The 23981-nt window shown below is 35.5% G+C and overlaps 1 protein-coding gene across 2 annotated transcripts in view; it reads right to left on the bottom strand.

Annotated features, from left to right (window-relative positions):
* Positions 1–23981, bottom strand: part of RAB3GAP1 (RAB3 GTPase activating protein catalytic subunit 1) — a 116604-nt gene that overhangs the window by 8398 nt on the left and 84225 nt on the right. For both annotated transcript variants that reach the window (XM_082689315.1, XM_082689314.1), the window contains exons 18-19: positions 16320–16457; positions 12416–12643 (exon numbers count right to left, since the gene is read on the bottom strand). In XM_082689315.1, coding sequence (XP_082545441.1) covers positions 12416–12643; positions 16320–16457 — 366 coding nt within the window. The remainder of the gene's footprint in view (positions 1–12415; positions 12644–16319; positions 16458–23981) is intronic.

Genomic DNA, 23981 nt, shown 5'->3' with positions numbered 1-23981 from the left:
AAAGAATAAAACAGCCACTTAGGAAAGAAGAAAAAAATCCTGTGCATCTCTGAACTCACATCTATAACAAGAGTTGAGGAGAGCTCTCTTCTCTTAGTACCTTGCCCTACTCATCTAGTTAAGTAGCTACTACCCACAATGGTTAAGAATAACATTACTGAAAATTAATAAGGACTTCAGCATTTTATAGTGATGAATATGCCCCTATTTTTTTCTTCTTTCCAATATGTAATATATGGAAATTAGGAAAATACAAAGAAAATAAGAGCCTTCTGTAAAGTATACCACCTAGAGTAACAATTGTTGATGGTGGAACATTCTCCTTCCAGGATTTTTTAAGACACTGAATACACAGACTAGGTGAACTAGTATTAGGTTTGTAAAATACTGTTTTGTAACCTGCTTTACTCACTTAACATTTCTAAACATTGAGACCTTTGACTAATTTTTTGGTTTATTGTTTTTCCAAAATGGAAATTGTTTTATTACTGTTCTAATTAAAAAAATACAGAGAAGTTGTATATAATACATGGACCTACCTTTAAGCTCCTTATTCAACAGCAATAAAGACAAAAGAAATCTAATCTCATAACACGAACCTGGATGATAAATGCTCACAGATTTCAAGAATGAATGAATGAATACATACATACATACATACACAGAAGTATAATGCAAAAGATCTCCAGAAATCCTACTTCCTAAGGAGCAACACATTTTTGTGTTTATCTTCTCAGACTTACTTCAATGTCCATTTAAACACAAAGACAGAAGCATATTCAATTTCTTAACAAAAAACTATACTATAGGGGCACCTGGGTGGCTCAGTCATTAAGTATCTGCCTTTGGCTCAGGTCATGATCCCAGGGTCCTAGGATCAATACCCACTTCGAGCTCCCTGCTCAACGGGAAGCCTGCCTCTCCCTCTCCCACTCCCTTTGATTGTGTTCCCTCTCTTGCTGTGTCTCTGTCCATCAAATAAACAAATAAAATCTTAAAAAAAAAAAAACCCTACAGTATACATACTATTTATAACTTGCTTTCTTCATTTAATGACTTATAACCTTTACTTTTTGGCTTGAAGAATTCTGTGTGGTTCGAAAATTTTTTTAAATTAAGAAATATACATACCGGAGTACTAATACATAGCCTAAAGATAACATGAACACTTGTTTACACACCACCAACCAGCTTAAGAAAAAGAACATCACCAGGACTTTCCATATCCCTGTGTGCCTCCCTGATCAAGTCTCCCCTCTGCATACACCCCACCATCAATAAGTAACTACTAATCATTCTTTTGCTTGTCTACATAGTTTTCTCACATATGTGTGTAGCCCCAAACAATGTATTGCTTAGTATGGTCTGGGTCGAATCTCTGTATAAATGGAATGTTTCTGGTTCTGATCCTCAGCGACTTGTATACAGCATTGTTTTTGAGATGAATATGTTGATACATACTATAGTTTATTGATTTTCATTCATTAAAATGCTCCTCCACTAATGGACAGCCCCTCCCATTTTTGGCTATTACAAATAAGGCTCCCGTTATATTATTGGATATGTTCCTTAGTGTACATGTAGAGGAATTTCTTTAGAGGAATTTCTTGAGGGCATATACCTAAAAACAGAACTGGATATATACAAGATAATGCCAAATGATTTTTGTACTGAAATCATATTCCAAAGGAATATGGAAGTAGGCTTCCCGCTGAGCAGAGAGCCCGATGTGGGGCTCAATCCCAAGACTCTGGAATCATGACCTGAGCCGAAAGCAGAGGCTTAACCCACTGAGCCACCCAAGGTGCCCCAGTTTCACATTTTTGCTGTGATGAATCATCCTGTCAATATCCATATATTCAATCTCCTCAGTTTTTATTTAACGTCCTTTTACTATTCCAGGAGCCCATCCAGGATACTACATTATGTTTAGTAGTCATATTTCTAGAATCCCCTCACATGTGACACTTTCTTAGACTTTGCTTGTGTTTACTGATCTTGACAGTTTTTTTTTTTAAGATTTTATTTATTCATTTATTTAAGAGAGAGAAAAAGTGAGTGTGGAGCTCAACACAGGGACCCTGAGATCATGACCTGAGCTAAAACCAAGATTCAAGTGCTTAACCAACTAAGCCACCAGATGCCCCTGACCTTGACAGTTTTAAGAAATTTTAGTCAGGTATTTTCTAAAAAGTACCTCCACTGGAATTTATGTAATGTCTTTCTCATGATCAAAATGGGGTTAGAACTTTGGGAGAAAGATGAGAGAGCTGTACTCTTTCATCACCTCTTACCAAGAGTACATGAAACTCATCAGTATTGATTTACCCATGTTGCTAAACTTGCTTACCTGGCTAAGACAGTATTTGTCAGGTTTCTGTACTGTGAAGTTACTCATTTTCTCCAATTTGCATACTGCACTCTTTGGAAGGAAGTCACTATGCACGGTACATGCTTACACAATGGCGAGTTCTGTTCCATCTCATGGGCAAAGCAGGTTTGAAGTTCTGCATAGATTTGTCTCTTCTCGCCAATTTATTCAATCATTTATTTGTAATACTACAGACTCAAGAATGTTTATTTTATTTGAGTTACAGTCCACCAGTACTTTATTTTGCTGCTCCAGTTGCTCTAATATTGGCCATTGGGTAATGTTTCGATTGGTACCTGTGTCCCTTTAATATACTCTGAAGAGTTGTGTGCTGTGGATTTTATTTTTCCAGCTCTTTTTTAGAACAGGTTTCTCATTTTGGGTTTACCTAATGCTTCCTCATGTTTAGATGCAGAATATGCATTCATGGGTCACTGCATAAGTACTCTTGGATCCTTGAGAGTATCACATCTCAATGCAGACAATCAGCATCTACCCCTTATTAATATTAGCTTTGAACATCCACTCAAGGTATTGCCCCATTTCTCTACTACACAGTTATTATTTCATTGCAATTTTCCAGTTGTCTTGGAGAGACACTTTAAAACCTTGCAACTATGATACCCTTCACCCAAATTTCCACCTAGACCTCTTCTGATGATTTTCACATGAACCAATCTTTCCTATGAATATGGTCATAAAATGAAGAGTTTCCTACTCCAGTATATCCTCCACATTTATCGGTCATCTTTGAGCTGAAACGCCTCCAATCTCTCCCATTAATCTGCAAATTGTCAATGTGGACCCATGGGTTCCAATTTTTTCCCAGTCCTTTATAGTTCATTTCTTCCTTAGTTATTTGCCATTCAAACTGTCCATATTTGGTGAGTAAGAATCCCTTCAAACTACCTCCTTATGTTATGCCCCTATCTTTTTTTAAGCAGTTCCTTATCTCCTGGCAACATAGAATGTTCCACACTCATACCTTCCTTGTCCCAACTCTGAAATCAGCTATTTCACAGAGGAAAGCTTGGTTGCTTTTAATGAGGAATATTCTAGAAATCAATATACATATATATGTGTGTGCATGTGTTCACTGCTACTGAGATGTCACTTCTTCTAGACTCTTTCAGAAAAAAGCTACAAAATATATATTCGCATACGGACATACCCACATATCTATCCATACTTTAGAAACCTATGGGTCTACACCAATACCACCAATTCCAATGCACTGCCATCTGGTCTTCCTTTCTTTCTTCAATTCCATGTTTGTATCTCACTTCCACAATGAGAATTCTGACTTCCAACAACACCAAAACATTTAATTACTCATTTGCTCAAAATATGATCCACCTAAAAGTTTCAGAATTGCTTACCCAATACCACTACAAAAAAAAAAAAACAAATCTAGGGACGCCTGGGTGGCTCAGTTGGTTAAGCAGCTGCCTTCGGCTTGGGTCATGATCCCAGGGTCCTGGGATCGAGTCCCACATCAGGCTCCTTGCTCGGCAGGGAGCCTGCTTCTCCCTCTGCCTCTGCCTGCCTCTCTGTCTGCCTGTGCTCACTCGCTCTCTCTCCCTCTGTCTCTGACAGATAGGTAAAATCTTTAAAAAAAAAAAAAATCTAGAAAAAAGAGTTTAGGATTTATCTGCAGTTCTCTCCCAACTCTCCCCATACCTGGGGGTATATATTCAAACATAACGTATGTGATCTACCTCTGCTTGCTTTCAGTTTTGGTCATTTCCCCTCTTTCCAATCTTGTTGGTTTATTTTAATTTTTGAATATGCAGACAGTTAACATTTTTCCAGAAGTCAAAAGTATATAGAAAGTATACTCTTTCCTAAATGTCATTTCCTCCCATATTCCTTTTACTCTATTTTTTCCTCCCCTTTCAAGCATTCTGGATAACTAATTTCAGTGTTCTCTGTTTGTGAAGATAAATTTCTCTTTGTGAAGATAAACAGACACGTTTTCTTAATCTCCCCTTTTTACACAAAATGAAGCGTAATATATATATATTCATTTGCACTTTACTTTTCTCTTAAAAACATATCCTAGAAATCACTATCAGTTAATAGATATTCTCATTATTTTTAACAGCTACATAGTCCTCAGTTATGAAGATGAACCACAGTATTCAATAAAGCTTCTAAGTTGGGGCATATAGAGAGTTTCCACTATTTTCTAATTACAATTTATTCAGCAATGAACAACTTGGTGCATCTTTATTTTTCGTTGTAGAAAGTATTAATGTAAATTCCTAGAAGTGGGATTGCTTTTGGGGTGGAAGGGTAAGTGCATATGTAAATTTCATTAAATACTGCCAAGTCCACCTGGGGTTGTATCATCCTGCCTCTCACCAGTAATGTATGAGAGTTGTGGCCTCAGGGCCTGAGTGTTAATTAAGCTGTTAAATTTTTACCAATGTGATGTGTGAAAAATGGTTATCTCAGTGAAATTTTCTAATTTGCATTTCTCTTATTATGAATGAAGCTGAACATCTTTTTGAAAAGTTTAAGGGTAATTATCTTTTGGGGGATGAGTTATCTCCTCGTATCTCTTGCCCATATTCCTAGAGTATTTTGGCCCTTTATCCATAAATATATGTATTTCTCCCAGTTTACAAATATCTCTATCATTTGTCTTTTGACTTTTCTTTCTCAGTCCATTCTTGTGTGTGGTATGAGAAACAGATCTAATTTTATCTTTTGCCAAATGGCTATTCAGTTACCCCAAAACAACTTATTAAAAGGGCCATCTAGGAGAACCTGTGTGGCTCAGTCAGTTAAACACCAGATTCTTGACTTGGGCTCAGGTCATGCATGATCTCAGCGTTGTGAGATTAAGCCCCTGGTCAAGCCCCTCGTCAAGCCTGAGTCCAGTTCCATGCACAGCATGTTTAGATTCTCTCTATCCCTCTCCCTCGGCTTCTCCAACCCCCTTTAAAAAATACCAGTGATCTGAGATGCCATTTTTATCATAGACTAGATTTCTATAAGCACCCATGAACTTTCTATTCGGTTTTACTGGGCTGTCTAGTTATGCACCATTATCCCATTATTTAAATAGTGAGGCTGTGGGGCGCCTGAGTGGCTCAGTGGTTTAAGCCGCTGCCTTCGGTTCAGGTCATGATCTCAGGGTCCTGGGATCGAGTCCCACATCGGGCTCTCTGCTCGGCAGGGAGCCTGCTTCCCTCTCACTCTTTCTGCCTACCTGTGATCTCTGTCAAATAAATAAATAAAATCTTTAAAAAAATTTTTTTAAATAAATAAATAAATAAACAATAAGGCTGTGTACTATGCTTTAGTATCTGGTCAGGTTATTTGGCCCCCATCTGCCCTTGCCACCCCTCACCCATTTACCTACCTCATAGCTCTTTCTTTTCAATCTACTCTTAGCTACTCTTGCATGCTTTTTTAAAATAACAATTTACCCACTTAAAGTGTACGATCCAATGGTTTTAGGTATATTCAGAGTCGTATAGCCAAAACCACAATTAATATTAGAACCTTTCCATCACCCAAAAAGAAACCCATTAATAGTCACTCTCTAAACCCCTGAGTCCTAAGCCTGAATATTTCTTTTTCCAAATAAATTTAAGTATCAACTTGTCTGGCTCCATGGTAAAGACTTTTGGTATTTAAAAAAAAAAAAAAAAGACATTTGGTATTTTATTGGGACTGCATTAAATTTATAAATTAATGTAAAGTGAACTAACTTTAATGATGTTGAGACTTTCTAACCAAGAACAAGCAATATCTATTGTTCAAGAGTTTTACTGTCTTTATTCATATTTCTAACATTTCTGGTTAGGTTTGTTTCTAGATATTTCAGCATTTTTTTCCCTCTTATAATGAAGAGAAAATGTCATTTACATTTTCAGAGTGATTATTATTTGTGTATATGACTACAGCTAGATACATATTAACTTTATATCCTGCTGCCTTGCTGATTTCTTCAGAAAGGAATTACTTTCATCACTGATTCTTTAGATTTTTCCAGGTATACTGTTACCTTATCTACAAATAAAAAGTTCTTCTTTTCATGTCTTAGGCTTCTGCTTTCTCTCTTTTTTTAAATTTTTATTTCTATGGTTTTATTTATTTACTTATTTATTAAACATTTTGTTTATTTATTTGACAGAGAGAGAAATCACAAGCAGGCAGAGAGGCAGGCAGAGATAGGAAGGAAGCAGGCTCCCTGCTGAGCAGAGAACCCGATGCGGGGGCCCGATCCCAGGACACTGGGATCATGACCTGAGCCAAAGGCAGAGGCTTTAACCCACTGAACCACCCAGGCGCCCCTGCTTTCTCTTTTTTAATTGTAGTGGGTAATAACTTCAGAATAACATTAAATGGAAGCGGAGACAGTAGGCACCATTGCCTCATTCCTGACCTTAGTGAGAATAACTTTAGGGTTCCCCCTGTTAAGATGCTGTGTTTAGGACTGAGGTATATATATATTTTTCATTTTAAGCATATCTACTCATTCTTATTTCTCAATTGTATTAGGAGTATTAAATTTTATCGAAGACTTTTTCAGTATATATGGAAATGATATATTTTCTGCTTAAGCCTATTAATGAAGTTAATAAGTAGATTTCCAAATAATCATTGCTGCGCTCAGTCAGCATTTATTATTTTCTTAAAGCGGGGAGAGTCTTGTTCACTTACAATTTTGCATTCAATTTCTTAAGTACTATAGTCTGTACTTTCTTTTATATACTACTTTTATCAGAGTTAGTGACCAATGTTATAGTCAATGTTTCCCATAAAAGAGTTTGGGATAGTTGTCTTTCTCTGCTTGACTTATTTCGCTAAGCATGATACGCTCTAGTTCCATCCATGTTGTCACAAATGGCAAGATTTCATTTCTTTTGATGGCTGCATAGTATTCCATTGTGTATATATACCACATCTTCTTGATCCATTCATCTGTTGATGGACACCTAGGTTCTTTCCATAGTTTGGCTATTGTAAACATTGCTGCTATAAACATTCGGGTGCATGTGCCCCTTTGGATCACTACGTTTGTATCTTTAGGGTAAATACCCAATAGTGCAATTGCTGGGTCACAGGGCAGTTCTATTTTCAACATTTTGAGGAACCTCCATGCTGTGAAGTGTGTAAACCTGGTGATTCACAGACCTGTACCCCTGGGGATAAAAATATATGTTTATAAAAAATAAAAAATTTAAAAAAAAAAAGAGTTTGGGATATTTCCTCCAACTGGTATGTATGGAAACAATAAGTAGCACACAGGGACTATGTGGTCTCTCAACACTTAGATGAATTCACCTGTGAAACCATCTAGGACTGTTAGTTTTTTATGGGATCATTTCTTGGTAACTGTGTCCATTTCTTCTATGGAAATGTCTGCTTACATCTTCTATCTTTATTCATTTTTGATATACTGTATTTTCCTAGGAAATCACCCATTTCATTTTCAAATTTATACAGATTTATATACAGAATCATCAAAGTATTGGGGATTTTTTTGTTTTTGTTTTTCTACTATTTCCACTATATCAAGCTGTTGGCACTTTTTGCCATTTCTTATTTTGTATGTGCATGCTCTTCTCTCTCTTGTGATTAAAGCAGTCAACCATGTGTCTATTTTGATTTTTTTTAATAAAACCAGATTTATTAATTTGATCTGCTTTTCTGTTCTCTACTTCATCACTCTTTGCTTTTATCTTTATCACTGCCTTCCTTTTACTTTATTTTTTTTGGTTTTACTTTGTTCTTCTTAAGTTAGAAATTTCTAACTTCTTAAGTTAGAAGAAGTTAGAAATTTATTAATTCAGTAATTTTCATTCTTCTGTTTTTTCTTTTTTTTTTTTTTAAGATTTTATTTATTTGACAGACAGAGATCACAAGTAGACAGAGAGGCAGGCAGAGAGAGAGAGAGGGAAGCAGGCTCCCTGCTGAGCAGAGAGCCTGATGAGGGACTCGATCCCAGGACCCTGAGATCATGACCTGAGCTGAAGGCAGTGGCTTAACCCACTGAGCCACCCAGGTGCCCTCTTCTGTTTTTTCTTGATGCAGGTATTTAGTCTATGGATCTTCCTTTGATCACTCCTAAAATATAGGTTCGAGTATATAGTGTTTTCATTATTTTTCAGAAACTTGTTCAGTGTTTCTCTTTTACCCAAGAGTTAATATAAAGCTCTTAGATTTCCAGGTAGAAGTCCTAGTTTTTTGTTATTGTTTCATTTCTAATTCCTAGTTTTACTGCAGAGATCAGAGTACTGGTTATATTTCCATTATGAATCCTGCTGATATGAGACCTAATATATTCTATCAGTTTCTCTGACTTTTCCATGTGCGTGTGAAAAAAAGGTAGTTTCTACTGTCAAGGTGTAGTGTTTGGGATATATCTAACAGATCAACCTTATTACCTTGTCCCAATCTTTAGTTTTGTCTACTTGACTGTCTTGTATTAAGAGTAATGTGTTCAACACCCTCTGTTAGTAGTGTTTCAATCTGTTTCTCCCCTTACCTCCTGGGGTTTCCTATTTTTATAGATGGCTACAGTGATATCTAGTGTATAAACATTAACAAATGTTACATCCTCATTGTAAAATACCTCTTTTAGATTATAAAGAATCTCTGTGTCATCATTTAATGCTTTTTTGCTTTATTTCTACTTTATTTCACATCAGGATCATAAATTCTGCTTTCTTTATTGTCTTCATGTAACTGGTAAATCTTTGTCTACTGTTTACTTTGTCATCTTTTTGTGTGTGTGATAAAATAAAATTTAATCATATAATTAAGCACTGGCAGAAAACTAAGGGAGTAATTTGGTTATACCCTTACTAGGATCATATCTCTACTCTATGTATTTTGGGTTTTATTTCATTAATTTTTGAAGCATAATATACAATGTTATATTAGTTTCAGGTGTATGATATAGTGATTCAACAATTCTATCTACTTCTCAGTGATCATCAAGGTAAGTACTCTTAATCCCCTTTAACTATTTCACTCACATCCATCTTCCTTCTGGTAGCCATTAGTTTGTTCTCTGTATTAAAGTCCGTTTTTTTCCCCTCCTTTTGCTTTATTTCGTTTCTTAAATTCCACTTATGTGTGAAATTACATGGTATTTGTCTTTCTTTAACTTATTTCACTCAGCATTACATTCTCTAGATCCATTCATGTTGCTGCAAATGGCAAGGTTTCATTCTTCATGGCTGAGAAATATTTTACTGTAGATATATATCAAATCTTCCTTATTCATTCATTCTCTCAATAGACACTTTGGCTGTTGTAAATAATGTTGCAATAAACACAGGGGTGCATGTATCTTTTCAAATTACTGATTTCATTTTCTTTGGGTAAATACCCAGTAGTGGAGTTACTGGATCATATATTAATTGAGGAACAGTGGATATACCAATTTGCCTTCCCACCAACCATGTATGAGGGTTCTTTTTCTCCACATCCTTGTCAACACTTGTTATTTCTTGTCTTTTTTATTTTATCCATTATGACTCTGTAGCCTTTCTGAATCACTGAAACCCTTGTAACAGAGTTAGGTTTTATATGACTCACTATACTGTGTTTGATTGTTACTATGTGTGTTTTTCTATTTGGTGTGTTCTTTGCGTTTAAAAAAAAAAAAGTGGTTTATATTTTTATTCTAGTAGAGATCTTTGCAGTAATCCTTTTTATACTGTCCTTAATTCCCTTGCTGTAAGTGTTTTATAATCTGGTCTGACAATTTTAAATGCTATCACATCTGATTACCATCTTCTACCCACAACCTCACCTAGTTTTATTCTTAGCTCTAAAACTAAAGAAATAAAATGCTCACCACTGGCCCTTTGCCAAAGTTTCTACAGTCATCTCTTGGTTAGATCAAGTCTATCCTTCTATACTATGTTGTTCAATATGAACAAATCAGAAACTAGTCCCATGCAGCTATTTAAAAATTCAGTCCCTATGTTATGCTATAGAGTCTTATGTGGCCAGTGCCTGTAATTTTGAACATCACAGCTGCAGAATGTTTCTAACACTATAGAAAGTTCTATTAGGGCAATTCTGGTGGACTCCTCAGAAAGGGTGCATGTGTACAAAAATTTGTATGTGCTAAACCTCAGAGAAAATTTTCTTAGAGCCTTGATTATTTGGGCATCTTGGTAGGATATAAATCTTTGGTTTGTACTTTTTGCTTACATTTTTTGAAAATGCTGTTTATGTTGTCTTGAGAAATATGATACCTGCCTAATTCTCTTTCAAGTTATTTTTATCTTTTTGACTAGAAGTCCTGAGAATCTTTTTTTCTTTAAATATTTAAGTTCCAGTAGTTTCAAAGTGATGTATTTTGGAGTTCATTATTTATGGTATTTTCCCCTGCATCTAGTGAAAAAGCCCTTTCAATACGTAAAAGAAAACTGGGTTTTCTTTTATTTCCTGAAAGTTTTCTTGGACTGCAGTTTCAACTATTAGTTCTGTTCCAATATTTTGGTTCTTCCTCTGAGAATATGAATATTATTCTTACTTTTCCTATCTTTCATTTCTACTGGTTTCTCTTCAATTCCTTTTACTCATTATCCATTTTCTTTCTCTTGGCTATTTTTGCTGCTTTTTCTTGGTACCTTTTATTAAATTTAAAAGTAAACCTATTCTCCTTTGGGCCCTCTGTAATTTAGTCTTTATTTTTGATATGAATGTCTTGTACTTCTACTACTATCCTGAGTTAAACCAGCTCTGGTTTCATTTCTCTGTGGGGTTTTTTGGTCCATTTCTGCTGTTGGCTTTACTACTTCTGATTAAACATGATTTTTTTCATATCCACCATGCTGGTTTGAGAACATCTGACTATTACAATTTTTTTCTGCTTCATGGTCAATTTTCTGGGAAATGTTTTTATTAATTCAAACAATCATACCTGCATTTTCTGCCTTTTTATAATAGTTTTGTAAGGATATGATCTGCTCTTTACCAATCCTAGTCATGTCACACTTTAAAAGTGGCCTCTTCTGTACCATTTCTTTAACGAATGGAGTAAGGGTGATAGAGGTTGGTAGGTCCTATTTCTCTTGCATTTCTGCAGAATCCCTAAATTTCCCATTCTTTCTTTTTTGCCATCACTGCTTTATCTCAAAGGGGTATCATTCCTACTCTATATATCTGGTTCTAGCCAAGGCAGTGTCTCTCTGAGTGTCCACTTCTATTCCTGCCTACTTCAAGCCCCTTCTCTATGGCCAGTGCTGTGAACTATCAAACCATACTTGCATTGCGTATTCTGCACTGAGTATTAATGTTAGGTTCTCTCCCTCTAGGGTGACTCTGTGATCCATCCAAGTCTCCTACATTCCTCGGCTCTTCTTTTTAAGATTCCCTGTCTCCACTCTCTATATACAGGCTTACAGCACTAGGAACTCCACTGAAATGTGGCTTCTCTATTTAAAGTTAATTCAAAGGTCACTATAGTCTCTATTAGTAATGCTGAAGGCAAAGATTTAATTTTTTTTTTTTTTACTAATTTCATGGGGTTTTGGGGCAGCTAAGTGGGAAAGTATGTAGGACAATTTGTTATCAGGAGGCTCTCACGATTCTCCAAAACTCCAATTTTTTAAAATAATTACAAAGCAGTCCACCAAATGATTATACCATACTTACTGAACCAAGTCTTATTTCTGAAACTTTTGTTCTATCTACCTTTTCACTAGAAAACTTTGTTGAACATCATTCTTCTACATTAATATTTCTGTATTTCTTATTATTTCCTTAAATATTTTGGTAGTCAAACTGCTAGGTCAAAGGATGTGACCAGCTTTAAAGCTTCTAACATATACTATTAGACAGTCCAATGGTAAGCATTATATATAAAATATACATGTCTTATTCCCCGGCCTAGTTGCAACTAGTTCTTAAATCTTAAATGTGAATAGCAGATATATAAAAGACTCATTAAATTTCAAAGCTTTGCTTCTCAAGTCCAAAGCTTGCATGTCTACTATGGTGAGTTTTTAAAAATGCTAGAACAATTGTTAGCTTTCTAGTATTGGATACTGAAACCTCAGTTACCTTTTCAGCTTCCCGTGTGTCATCAAAAAGTCTCCTCTGCCTTCTAGCAGGAATTGGCTTAGCTGTTTCCCAGGCTTCTACCCACATATTGCTTGGAATCTTCATTCGGGCACTCAGTTCTCCTTTCAGAACCATGTTGCCTTTTTCGTCAATAACCTCCTCTTCAATATAATCACGGGGTGAGTACCACCTCACAAAATCTTCCAGAAAACAACCTGGATTAGCTGCCTAAAATAAGGCAAAAAAAATTCAGCAGAATCAAATAAAAACCAACAGGTAGTGATAAACCTATTTATAAAAACCATACTTTCACAAAAAGCTTACCTCATCTTAACAAAACCTAGTATGTGACATGAGTCTGGGTGTAACCTTTAAAACAGGTCAGATGTTCAAGTGTCAAAAGCATTTGCTTTTGTTATTTCCATTTTACAGAAAAAGAAAACATGTAATGAATTTAGAAATAAAAAGTTGATGTGAAGTGAAAATCATTCTCTTAAATGAATTGTAAGTTACATAAGTTAGTTTAAAATTACAATATAATTACTCAATACTTGGAAAATATCAAATAAACTCAAGTAATTAAATAATATACAATATGATCAGAATAATAACACAATAATAGAAAAGCTCTACTGTTTTTTTCCCCTCAGCAAATCAATACTGGTACTGTAATAAGTATCAGCTAACCTCAGAAATGTTCTATTCAGTCATCAATTCTTGTGCTTTATATAACAAATTACGATCACATAAATTTTTTTGTCCTGTTAAGGAACTGGAATTCAAACTATTGCTTTTCAGGTTTCTGAAACCAACTAATTAAACTTTTATTTAGTATATAAGTCTATAGAATTAATGATAATGCATACCAAAATTCTTTAAGGAACTCTACAATTAAGACTAAGAAAAAGAAGCAGCTTCACAGTGTTAGTGGTAACGCATGGAAGTCTTTTTTGCAAGTGTATACACAGAGATACACACACACACACTCAAAAGATATGTGTGCATATATTAAACACATAGCTTTTCGGTTAAATTCTCTACCATAACATATACTTACTGCCAAGAGTACTATTTTATTTTCCTGAAATAATTAAGTGATATAAACATTAACAAGGATATGCTAATAAGCAGATCATTTTCTTCCTTTTTAAATTAAATTAACCTCCAACCAAAATGAAAATGGGCACGGTAAGAACAGTCAGTCCTAAATGTGAAGAGCAAAACTGCCCATTTCTCCTCATTGAGTTCACAATCTCTCAGCTTCACCATCCCCATCAATTTAGGAAATCCACCCCTGAGGGATAAGGACTCAGAGGAAGGTCCTTAACTGAGAATCAACAACATAAATTTCTAAGGGCTATGGCATCATGGCAACAACAACAACAAAAAAAATGCTGTGAACTGCAATGGATCAAGATTGCTGCATGACTCAGGATTCATGTACAAAGATCTGGTTATTAACCAGGCAACATCATACTCACACAAAAACTTAAGAACTTAAAGAAAATAATAATTGAATTAATGCACTACAAAGTTTAAAAAAAAACAACTTTTCACCTAAAAATTCTTCCATCTGCCTGGACCTTACTGTACCAGATTGAACGTACAGGTACCAGGAGAGGGTCAAGACTCATTTCAGCTATCGCTTTTCTTCTACTGTTAAAGTATGTACTCCAAAAACATGTTTGAGAATAGGCCCTGTCCTACCACAAGGTGTAGGAACCTCTGGTAATATCAGCATTCATCCAAAGCTCTGCAGACTCTCCTAAGGGCCCCTAATACCGAGTCATCCCTATATAAAAAAGGAAAGGCAACCATATCTATTTTAGAATGAATTTATAACCTTAAATATATTAATTGATTCCCACACAGAGGCAAATGTGTACATTGGCTATTTGAAATTAAAACCATGTTTTAATGTGGAAAGAACCAAGATGCCCTTCAACAGACAAATGGATAAGGAAGATGTGGTCCATATACACGATGGAGTATGATGCCTCCATCAGAAAGGATGAATACCCAACTTTTGTAGCAATATGGACAGGACTGGAAGAGATTATGCTGAGTGAAATAAGTCAAGCAGAGAGAGTCAATTATCATATGGTTTCACTTATTTGTGGAGCATAACAAATAGCATGGAGGAGTTAGAGAGGAGAAGGGAGTTGGGGGAAATTGGAAGGGGAGGTGAATCATGGGAGACTATGGACTCTGAAAAACAATCTGAGGGGTTTGAAGTGGCGGGGGGGTGGGAGGTTGGGGTACCAGGTGGTGGGTATTATAGAGGGCATGGATTGCATGGAGCACCGGGTGTGGTGAAAAAATAATGAATACTGTTATGCTGAAAATAAATAATAAAAAAAAACTAAACAACAACAAAAACCATGTTTTAAGAAATTTGTAGGTACTCAAGTTAGTCTAAAACAATCTAATGAACCCAATTTTGTGAGGTACAGTGTTGTCATTATACAGAATGTTCCCATGAGGAGCCAATATGTTTCTATAAGGAAAACTTTTACAGTTCCACTTTGGAATTTCATCTTGTAAGTACCTCTGCAAGGATGCTGTAGCAGGACAGGGGCATATAAATATGAAGGTAGCTACAAGTCAGGTATGAAAACAGCTGCTAACGAGGTCCTACCATGTACATACACCCTTTTCTACCTTTGTGATTTATCAGATGTCCTGAGAGTCAGCGGTCACCTCTTTATCCATTATACCAACTATTTGTTTTAAAACAATTAAGTCTCTCTTCTTGCCTCATGGGAGAACAAAATGCTCAGATTTTTCTGCATCTTTTGTATCTCTAAGAAAAACATGTACCTCTCAAGAGGTTTCCTGAAGATTTTTTTTTCTTTTAGTAAAGATGGGGAAAATAAGCAGAGAATAAAAGCATTCCCTTTTACTCTCACTAAACTCTGCTAACAGGAAAGATAAAAGTGACATCGGTTTTCATAGGGTATTTATATTGGAAAAAAAAATCAAACTCAGGCTGGCATACAGTATGAAAGCAGGACTGATTGGAAGCTACAGAATTGGGAGATGGAGGCGAGGCCATCAGAGATAGTAGCAGGTCAAGGAGGAAAATCTGGGTATGAGAGACGGTTCAGAGTTATCAGCAGGAGGCACAAGGAAAGCCTATGGCCCACTAGACTACCCACCTGGTTGTTTTGTTGTTGTTGTTTTTAATATACATGGTTTTACCTGGGCTTTCAAGAATAAGTAATTCGAAAACAAAAGACCTTTTTTCCTCCCTGGGGTTTTAAGCTAATAAGCTAAATGTCACCATTCTCTGAATCCTCTATGTTCTAATACAGGCCTATATATAAGCTTAAAATTATCTTCTCCAGGTAAAAATGCCCACTCATCCTAAAAGATGACTCTTCTGAGAAACCCTCCATGACCCACTAAATAAAGTCAGTCACCTTTCTGACATTGCCTTCATAAGTGAATATCACATTATTATTTACAAATATCTCCCTCCATAGCTTCAACAGACTGTAACTGAGGATAAGCATTGTATTTCCTACTTATCTAATCACACAAGTCACAAAGTAGGCAAGCAAAAGGTCTGTTGAATGAAGCAGCCTACATTAAATCCTAAAGGTTTAGCATTAAATTGGCTAAACACACACAAAGAAGAAAAACATTCCAATGCACATAAAGAAATGATTCAATTCTCAAGTTTTGACTACGATTCAAAGACTGTTCTTTACTTTTTTAAATTTAAGAAGCAAGTCTGGCTACGACCTTTAGGAGATAAATGTAGGTTGTTGTAACTACCAAGAAATCAAAACGTTTAATAAAAAGGACATTCAGGCCTTCACACCACTTTAGAGAGTGACTTTCACAGCTTTATCCCAAAATAGCTCAAAATAGACTCCCAAGCTCTGACAGTGTGACCCACCTTAAAAGACTCCATATCTGAAAGCAGACAGGCACTCTGCATGCGTGCTCGGAGGTGAGCCCCTTCTGCTGATGTACCCAATTTAGCCAGAACCTCCGACTGCTCTTCTAGCAGATCTTCTGTCATAGGTGCTGGTTCCTGTGAAGCACAAAAGGACAAACCTCATGAATAGCTTTTTTTTTTTTTTTTAGAAAAAGCAGAACTATAAAAATAGAATAAAGACAACAATTATATCAGCTCTAGCAGTCACAAGATCTGTATTTAAAAGAATTTAGAGAAATTCCAAGTTTTTTGGAACCCACATAAGAAATTAACAAATTAATAATAGATATGACTTTCAGGACCCCCCACAACAAATAAGATTATCATGTCTTCCTTGACAGGATTAATAAAAGAGAGAGGAATCTGGGTGCACTGAACATTTTCCTGCCTCTTAATTGTAAGAAGTGAAGTCTTAATGATACGCTTATATATGTCATCGCAGTTCAACCAGGCTTTTATTGTAACTCATAAGAGAAAAAAATTTGATGAATACAAAAATTAAAATAAAGGCAAATTAACTGAATCCCAACTAAAAGACCCCAAATAACTAAGTTTTATGTTGGAAAAGCTGCTTTGAGTATAGGTTCCAAAAATATTCTAATTACTAATTCCCACAAGAAGTTTTTGGACTTTTATTTTGAGAATCAGAAACATTATAGATTTTAATGGTAACCCCAAATAAAAAAGAAGCTAAGGCAAACCTAAAGGAAGACACAACTATAGAATCATTCTGAACATTCCAAGCTGTTCAAAGACTCTTAGGAAAGTTCTCTAAGAACTGATTCCATTAGATTTTATATCTGAAATATGAAGCACTCAACAATCCAAAGACTAACCAAACAAAACTTGCCTGCTTTATTGTTAACGCAAAAAAAAAAAAAAAAAAAATCTACTTTTCTATTCCTAGATAGTAACATAAAGCCCAATAGAAACAACTTTTCAGAGCATCTTCCCAATAAATATATTCCTTCTAGATTTCAAGAGCTTACTATAAAGCAGGGTTTTAGAGCCCCAGCACTAGTGACATTTTAGACAGAATAATTCTTTGTGGTGAGCCTGTCCTATGCATTGTAGGATGTTTAGCAGCGTCTACTGCCTCTACCTTTTAGAGGGCTATTAACACTACTCCACCTCACAACAATCACAAGTGTTTCCTGACATTACCAAATATCCCTGGGGGGCAAAAATCACTCCCCAGTTGAGAACCACTGCCACAAATATAAATAATTTTCACAAATATCTGTCAAAAATAAATTAAGAGCATGGTAAAGCTATGGCATTCAAAACACAAAACAAAAAACAAAAGAAAATAACTTTTCTTCTACTATCCTCATTTTTGAAACAAACCTAAATGGGGCACTTTCACACACTGCTGAAGAGAACATAATGTATAAACTTTTCTAGATGACAATCAGGGAATCAATACACAGCATTAATGATCATGCTCTCTGACCCAATAATCCACTTCTAGAAACAGCACCACAGGATTACTTATAATAGTGCGATAAATGGAAAGAATCTCAATGTACAATAATAGGAAAATTGTTTGATAATGGAAAAATTGAAAGAAACTGCTCTACCAGTGATCATCTGTGGATTATAGAATTACGAATTTTTGTTTTATGTAAAATGAACATGCATCACATTTAAAGTCTCACACTGATACTCAGGGTTGAATAATCATAGGTAAGGCAATATGACACAGTGGTTAAGAGCTTGGGCTCTAGAAACAACGTGCCTATGTTTGAATCCCAGCTCTAGGACCCCGGACAATCACTCAAGCTCTCCGTGACTCTTTCTTGTGAAGAAAAAATCCTGGCACATATTCAATAAATGTTAGCTAGCAATTGGAAACAAAATAGTTAGGTTTTAATTATAACCTCCCACTGATATTAAATACCACAAATTAAAAAATTATATGAACAAGAGCAGAGGCCTTCAGTCTCTTCATTAGGAAGAAGCTACTTTTCATTGTCCCATAGCCCTGAAATCTCGGGATGGCAAGAAAGGAACAAGACATTGAAAAGATACTGATACCCCTCCCACCTGGAAATCTCGAGCCAACTGTAAGTCAAGAACAGATTACAAGGAATATAATCAGCAAGTAGCCCGAGGACCATACACTTTCATATCTACCACTTCTAAATATGCCCAAAGCTTTCTCAATATACATGATCTCATATAATCATGGAGAGGAGGTCAGAGCATTCCACAACTGATGAAACTCAGGTACAGAGATAAGTGACCTAGCCAAAATCAAGTGGCAAAACTCAAGTGTCAAACTGAACCCACAATCTCAGACATCTATCTGATGCTGACTTTGAGAACTACTAATTTGGTTCAATCCACTAGTTAAGGACTCTTGCTCTAAGAGATTCTCCACAGGTTTCTCTTCTAGCTCTGCCTTTAGAATATTAGGTAAAGTCTTTGAGCTTTTCCTAGCCATAAATTTTAGGTTGAACTATGTCTATAAGAAAGAACTATGGAAGTGTGCTTTAATTCCTACGAAGCAAGGATCTATATAAAGTTTTATTTGTATGTGTGTGAAGTGGGCAACTGATTAATGGCACATTAATTAAGATAACTTTGTGAAATTTTAACTGTTTTAACTGAGATCATTTTGAACTCCAGCCATTTATGTAAAATACACATACAATGACTATAATTTAAGTGAGATTAACTTTAAAGTAAGAAAAATAGACTAAAAATCTGCCCTGATTTGCCTAAACAAATCAGGCCTAAACGTAAAATATAAAAATGAATTTTTAAACACATAGGATGTATGTTGAGAAAAAAGTTTAAATTATTCCAGATTTATATAATAAATTTGAATATAGAAAATGAATCATCTAAAATGAATGAGGGGGGCGCCTGGGTGGCTCAGTGGGTTAAGCCGCTGCCTTCGGCTCAGGTCATGATCTCAGGGTCCTGGGATTGAGTCCCGCATCGGGCTCTCTGCTCAGCAGGGAGCCTGCTTCCCTCTCTCTCTATCAGCCTACCTCTCCATCTACTTGTGATTTCTCTCTGTCAAATAAATACATAAAATCTTAAAAAAAATAATAATAATAAAATAAAATAAAATGAATGAGGAGGGTACAGCCTTTTGAAAAGAAATAATACCTGAGCTTCCAGAAAAACTTTCCTGGAATCTTCATTAACCCAATCAAACCAAGACAACATAGATGTAACTAGATCATTAAATATAAGGAATACTGTTATTAAAACTTGGAAAGAGAAAAGATAAAATAAATTAACCTTTGCTGGATAGTTACATGCCAAATGCTTTTAAACATATGTGGTTTAATCCTTAACAGCCCAGAGTAATACAAACTACTACTGGCTTTTAAAATATTTAATATTTGATTATTAAACAAATAAACAGGGTTTTGAACTGGAGATATGACAGAGGAGAAAGACTTTTCTTCTTTCAATCACTGATCACAGAACCACTTAACTTTTTTAACCACTTTTGTGAAGTATAATTGACATAGAGTAATTTAAAAGGTACATCTGATGAGTATACACCCATGAAACAATCACCAAAATCTAAATAATGAATATATCCATTACTCCTCAAAGTTTCCTTATGAAATATGAATGGATTAACAAACTATGGTGTATCCATGCAATGGAACACTACTAAGCAATACAAATGAATGAACCATTGATATAACAACAATATGTCTGAATCTCAAAATAATTATGCTGATAGAATTCCTATACACACAAAATAAAAATGAATAAAATTTACACAAAATTCTAAAAAATGCAAACCAACCTATTATTTTTATTAGAGATCAAAACAAGTCTCAGAAAGAAAACACAGCTTGTACTAGCAATACTATTTATTAAGTGGTATGCCAGAATATAAATCTAGTTCTGGTAGATTCCAAAACCAATGTCTATACCACAAGACCTCAATGCCAAGTGCATGCTCCCATATAAAATTAGATTAACTATACACTTGTTCTATAGTATAAGAGTATTCTTTCCTGATACTAAAATTTAATAATGAAATACCTATGAAATATAATTTACTTTTAAAAGGATATAATGAACAAAAAGCATACAGCCTGTCAAACAAAAAAAACTAACCTTGTAAATGATAGCCACCTGGCATAAAACTGTGTAAGCATGGATAAGAGAGTTATTATCAAGCAAACATCCCAATATCCAACTGCATAATTATTGAAATTAATCAACCCATTTAAAAATATATAAACTGCTGGGGTGCCTGGGTGGCTCAGTGGGTTAAAACCTCTGCCTTTGGCTCGGGTCATGATCCCAGGGTCCTGGGATCAAGCCCCACATTGGGTTCTCTGCTCAGCGGGGAGCCTGCTTCCTCCTCTCTCTCTCTCTCTCTCTCTCTCTCTCTCTGCCTGCCTCTCTGGTTACTTGTGATCTCTGTCAAATAAATAAATAAAATCTTAAAAAAATATATACAAACTGCTTACAAATTTTAAGTAAATCCTTGCATCCTGAGAAGCAATACTAACCACTTATGTCTTATAAGAAAAAGTGCTCAGAAGAATAAAAGCTAAAAACTGAGTGCTTACTGTGTACTAAACAATGTTCACTTATTATGTGCTGTTTCACTTAAAATTCACGATTAGCTTAATGATAAACTCAATATGCAGAAAAGCTCTGGATAAAATATAACACCTGTTCATGATAAAAACCCTCAAAAACTAGGAATAGAAAAGAACTTCCTTAATATGATAAATGATAACAACATCAGATACACTCAACAATTATATGTTTTCCTCCTGAAATTGAGAGCAAGAGCAGGTATCCATACATTAATCAACACAGTACTGGTGGTCCAGTACAATAAAGTATGAAAAAGAATTAAGAAGTATAAAGGTTGGAAAATCAAAATTCAAACTGTCTATGTTAACAGACAGAATGAGTATATATACAGAAAACTCCAAATAATCTACAAACTGCTGGAAATAATATGTAAATGTGCTAAGATTGCTACATCCAAAGTCTGTATGCAAAAATCAACTGTTTCTACATTTTGGGGGGGAAAATTTCAATGGAATTTTTTTTTAAATTTATTTATTTGGCAGAGAGAGACAGAGCAAGAGAGGAAACACAAGCAGGAGCAGAGGGAGAGGGAGAAGCAGACTCCCCGCTGAGAAGAGAGTCCAATGTGGGGCTTGATCCCAGCACCCCGGGATCATGACCCGAGCGGAAGGCAGACGCTTAACAACTGAGCCACCGAGGCGCCCCTCAATGGAATTTTTTAAATGCCATTTATAACATTTAAGAAATAATGAAGACTATGAATTAAATCTAATAAAAGATGTGCAAAACCTCTACATTGAAAACTATAAATCACTGATAAGGGAAAGTAAAAGAAACCTTAAATAAAATGAAAGGTATTTCATGGTCATAGGACTCAAAATAGTTAAGAGGACAATTCCCCCTAAATTAATTTGTAAATTCAATGCAAAATAGAATAAAAATCCCAGCAGGATTATTTTGTACTGTGAAAAATGACAAACTGATTCTCAAATTTACATAAAAATGCAATGGACAGCCATGATAATCTTGAAGAACAAAGTTAAAAGATTTATACCACAAGACCGAAAGACTGTAAGTTACAGTAATATAGTACCTTATTGGTACAAGGATAGAGAGTAGTGGAGAGAATAAATAGTCCAGACATAGACCAAAACACATAAGATCATATGATTTACAACAAAGACACTACTGCCATTCTGTGGGAAAAAGCAGTTCTTTTGAATAATGGTGTTGGAACATAATTATATATCCTTACAGAGAAAAGACAATCAGCCTTTTCCTCATACCAAACACAGTCAGTCTGAGGTGGGTCACAAATATAAATGCAATAAGTAAAACAATAAAGCTTCCAGGACACTAGGGTAGAAAAAGATTTCTTAATAGGGAGACAAAGCACTATGCACATAAGAAGAACACTGACAACTCAGACTTTATTAAAATTAAGAATGTCTATTCAACAAAAGGCATCATTAAGAAAATGAATAGACAAGCCATAGATTGGAGAAGTTATCTATAATACATATATCTGGCTAAAAACTCACACAAAATACATTAAGAAACAAAGCAAAACAATACAAAAAAACCCCAACTTTTAAAAAATAGGCAAAGATTCTGAATAAGTACTTCACCAAGGAAATATCCAAATGGACAATATATAAAATATAATAATGAAAATGTATTCAGGACCATCACTCACCAGGGAAATGTAAAAACATGAGATACTACTACATACCCACCAAAAGGCCAAAAAATAAAATGACTGAAATAGTCAAACAGTCACAGAAGACTCAACATAGCAGACTTCAGACTGCTAGCCTCTGAAAGGCCTGTTTGCAAAGTTGACCCTCTGTTGGCATCTAGAAACTTGGATTCTGACAGGGTCCCCACCATACTCAGAACTGATAAAAATGGCACAATGTGCCTAAATTATTTGTGCAAACGATATGGTTTATGCTGAACACCTGCTTTCCTTCCGGTAATCTGGAATTAAGGTACATGCTAGGTGAAGGGTGCCAATGTGACCAGCCCCCCAAGTAAAACCTCGGAGCACCGACCCTCTAAAAACTCCCTCCGGTAGACAACATTTCACATGCAATCATAATTTATTGCTGGAGTGAGAATTAGGCATATCCTGTGTGACCAAACTAGGAGAGGACTCTTAGAAGCCTGTATGATATCTTCCAAACTTTGTCCCATGGGCCACTTCCTATTCCTGATTTTGCTTTGTATCCTTTTACTATAATAAATTATAGCTATGAGCACAACTATATGCTGAGTCCTGGGAGGCCTCCTAGGAAATCATCAAACCTGGGACTGGTGACACACCAAATGTTAGGGATTATGTGGAATCAACAATTGTTATACACTGTTGGAGGGAATATAAACTAATCAAACACTCTGGGAGATCATGTGGCAATATCTACTAAAACAAGAACATATTTCTACCATATGGCAAAAACCATTCTACTCTTAGAAATGTATCTAAAAGAAAATGAGTGCCTACATTCACCAAAAGACACTTAAAAGAATGTTCATGTATTTGTTTTTTTTTTTTTAAAGATTTTATTTGTTTATTTGACAGACAGAGATCACAAGTAGACAGAGAGGCAGGCAGAGAGAGAGAGAGAAGCAGGCTCCCTGCTGAGCAGAGAGCCCGATGCGGGACTCGATCCCAGGGCCCCGAGATCATGACCTGAGCCGAAGGCAGCGGCTTAACCCACTGAGCCACCCAGGCGCCCAAGAATGTTCATGTATTTGTAATAGCTCAAACTATAAACAACTCAAATTCCATCAGCAGGTGAATGGATGAGCAAACTATGGCATGTTCACATAACAGAATACTATAAAGTAATAAAACACACACACAAATAACGACTCATGTGACAACATGGAAGAATCTCACACATGGTAGTTTTAAAAAGGCTCAATGCAAGAGTAAGAAATGCATGACTGCCTTTATAAACAAAAGAGTAAACAGAACATAATTGCATGTATGAGATTCAAAAACTGACAAAATTAACCTATGGTGAAAAAGTCAGAAAAAAACTTACCTGGAGGGGAGTACTGGGTTATGCTATCCAATATACCAGG

Source organism: Mustela nivalis (assembly GCF_964662115.1).
Source record: "Mustela nivalis genome assembly, chromosome: 11".
Classification (NCBI taxonomy): domain Eukaryota; kingdom Metazoa; phylum Chordata; class Mammalia; order Carnivora; family Mustelidae; genus Mustela; species Mustela nivalis.
The sequence above is the reverse complement of the archived record's forward strand: the minus strand, read 5'-3'. Positions and strand labels throughout refer to the sequence as shown.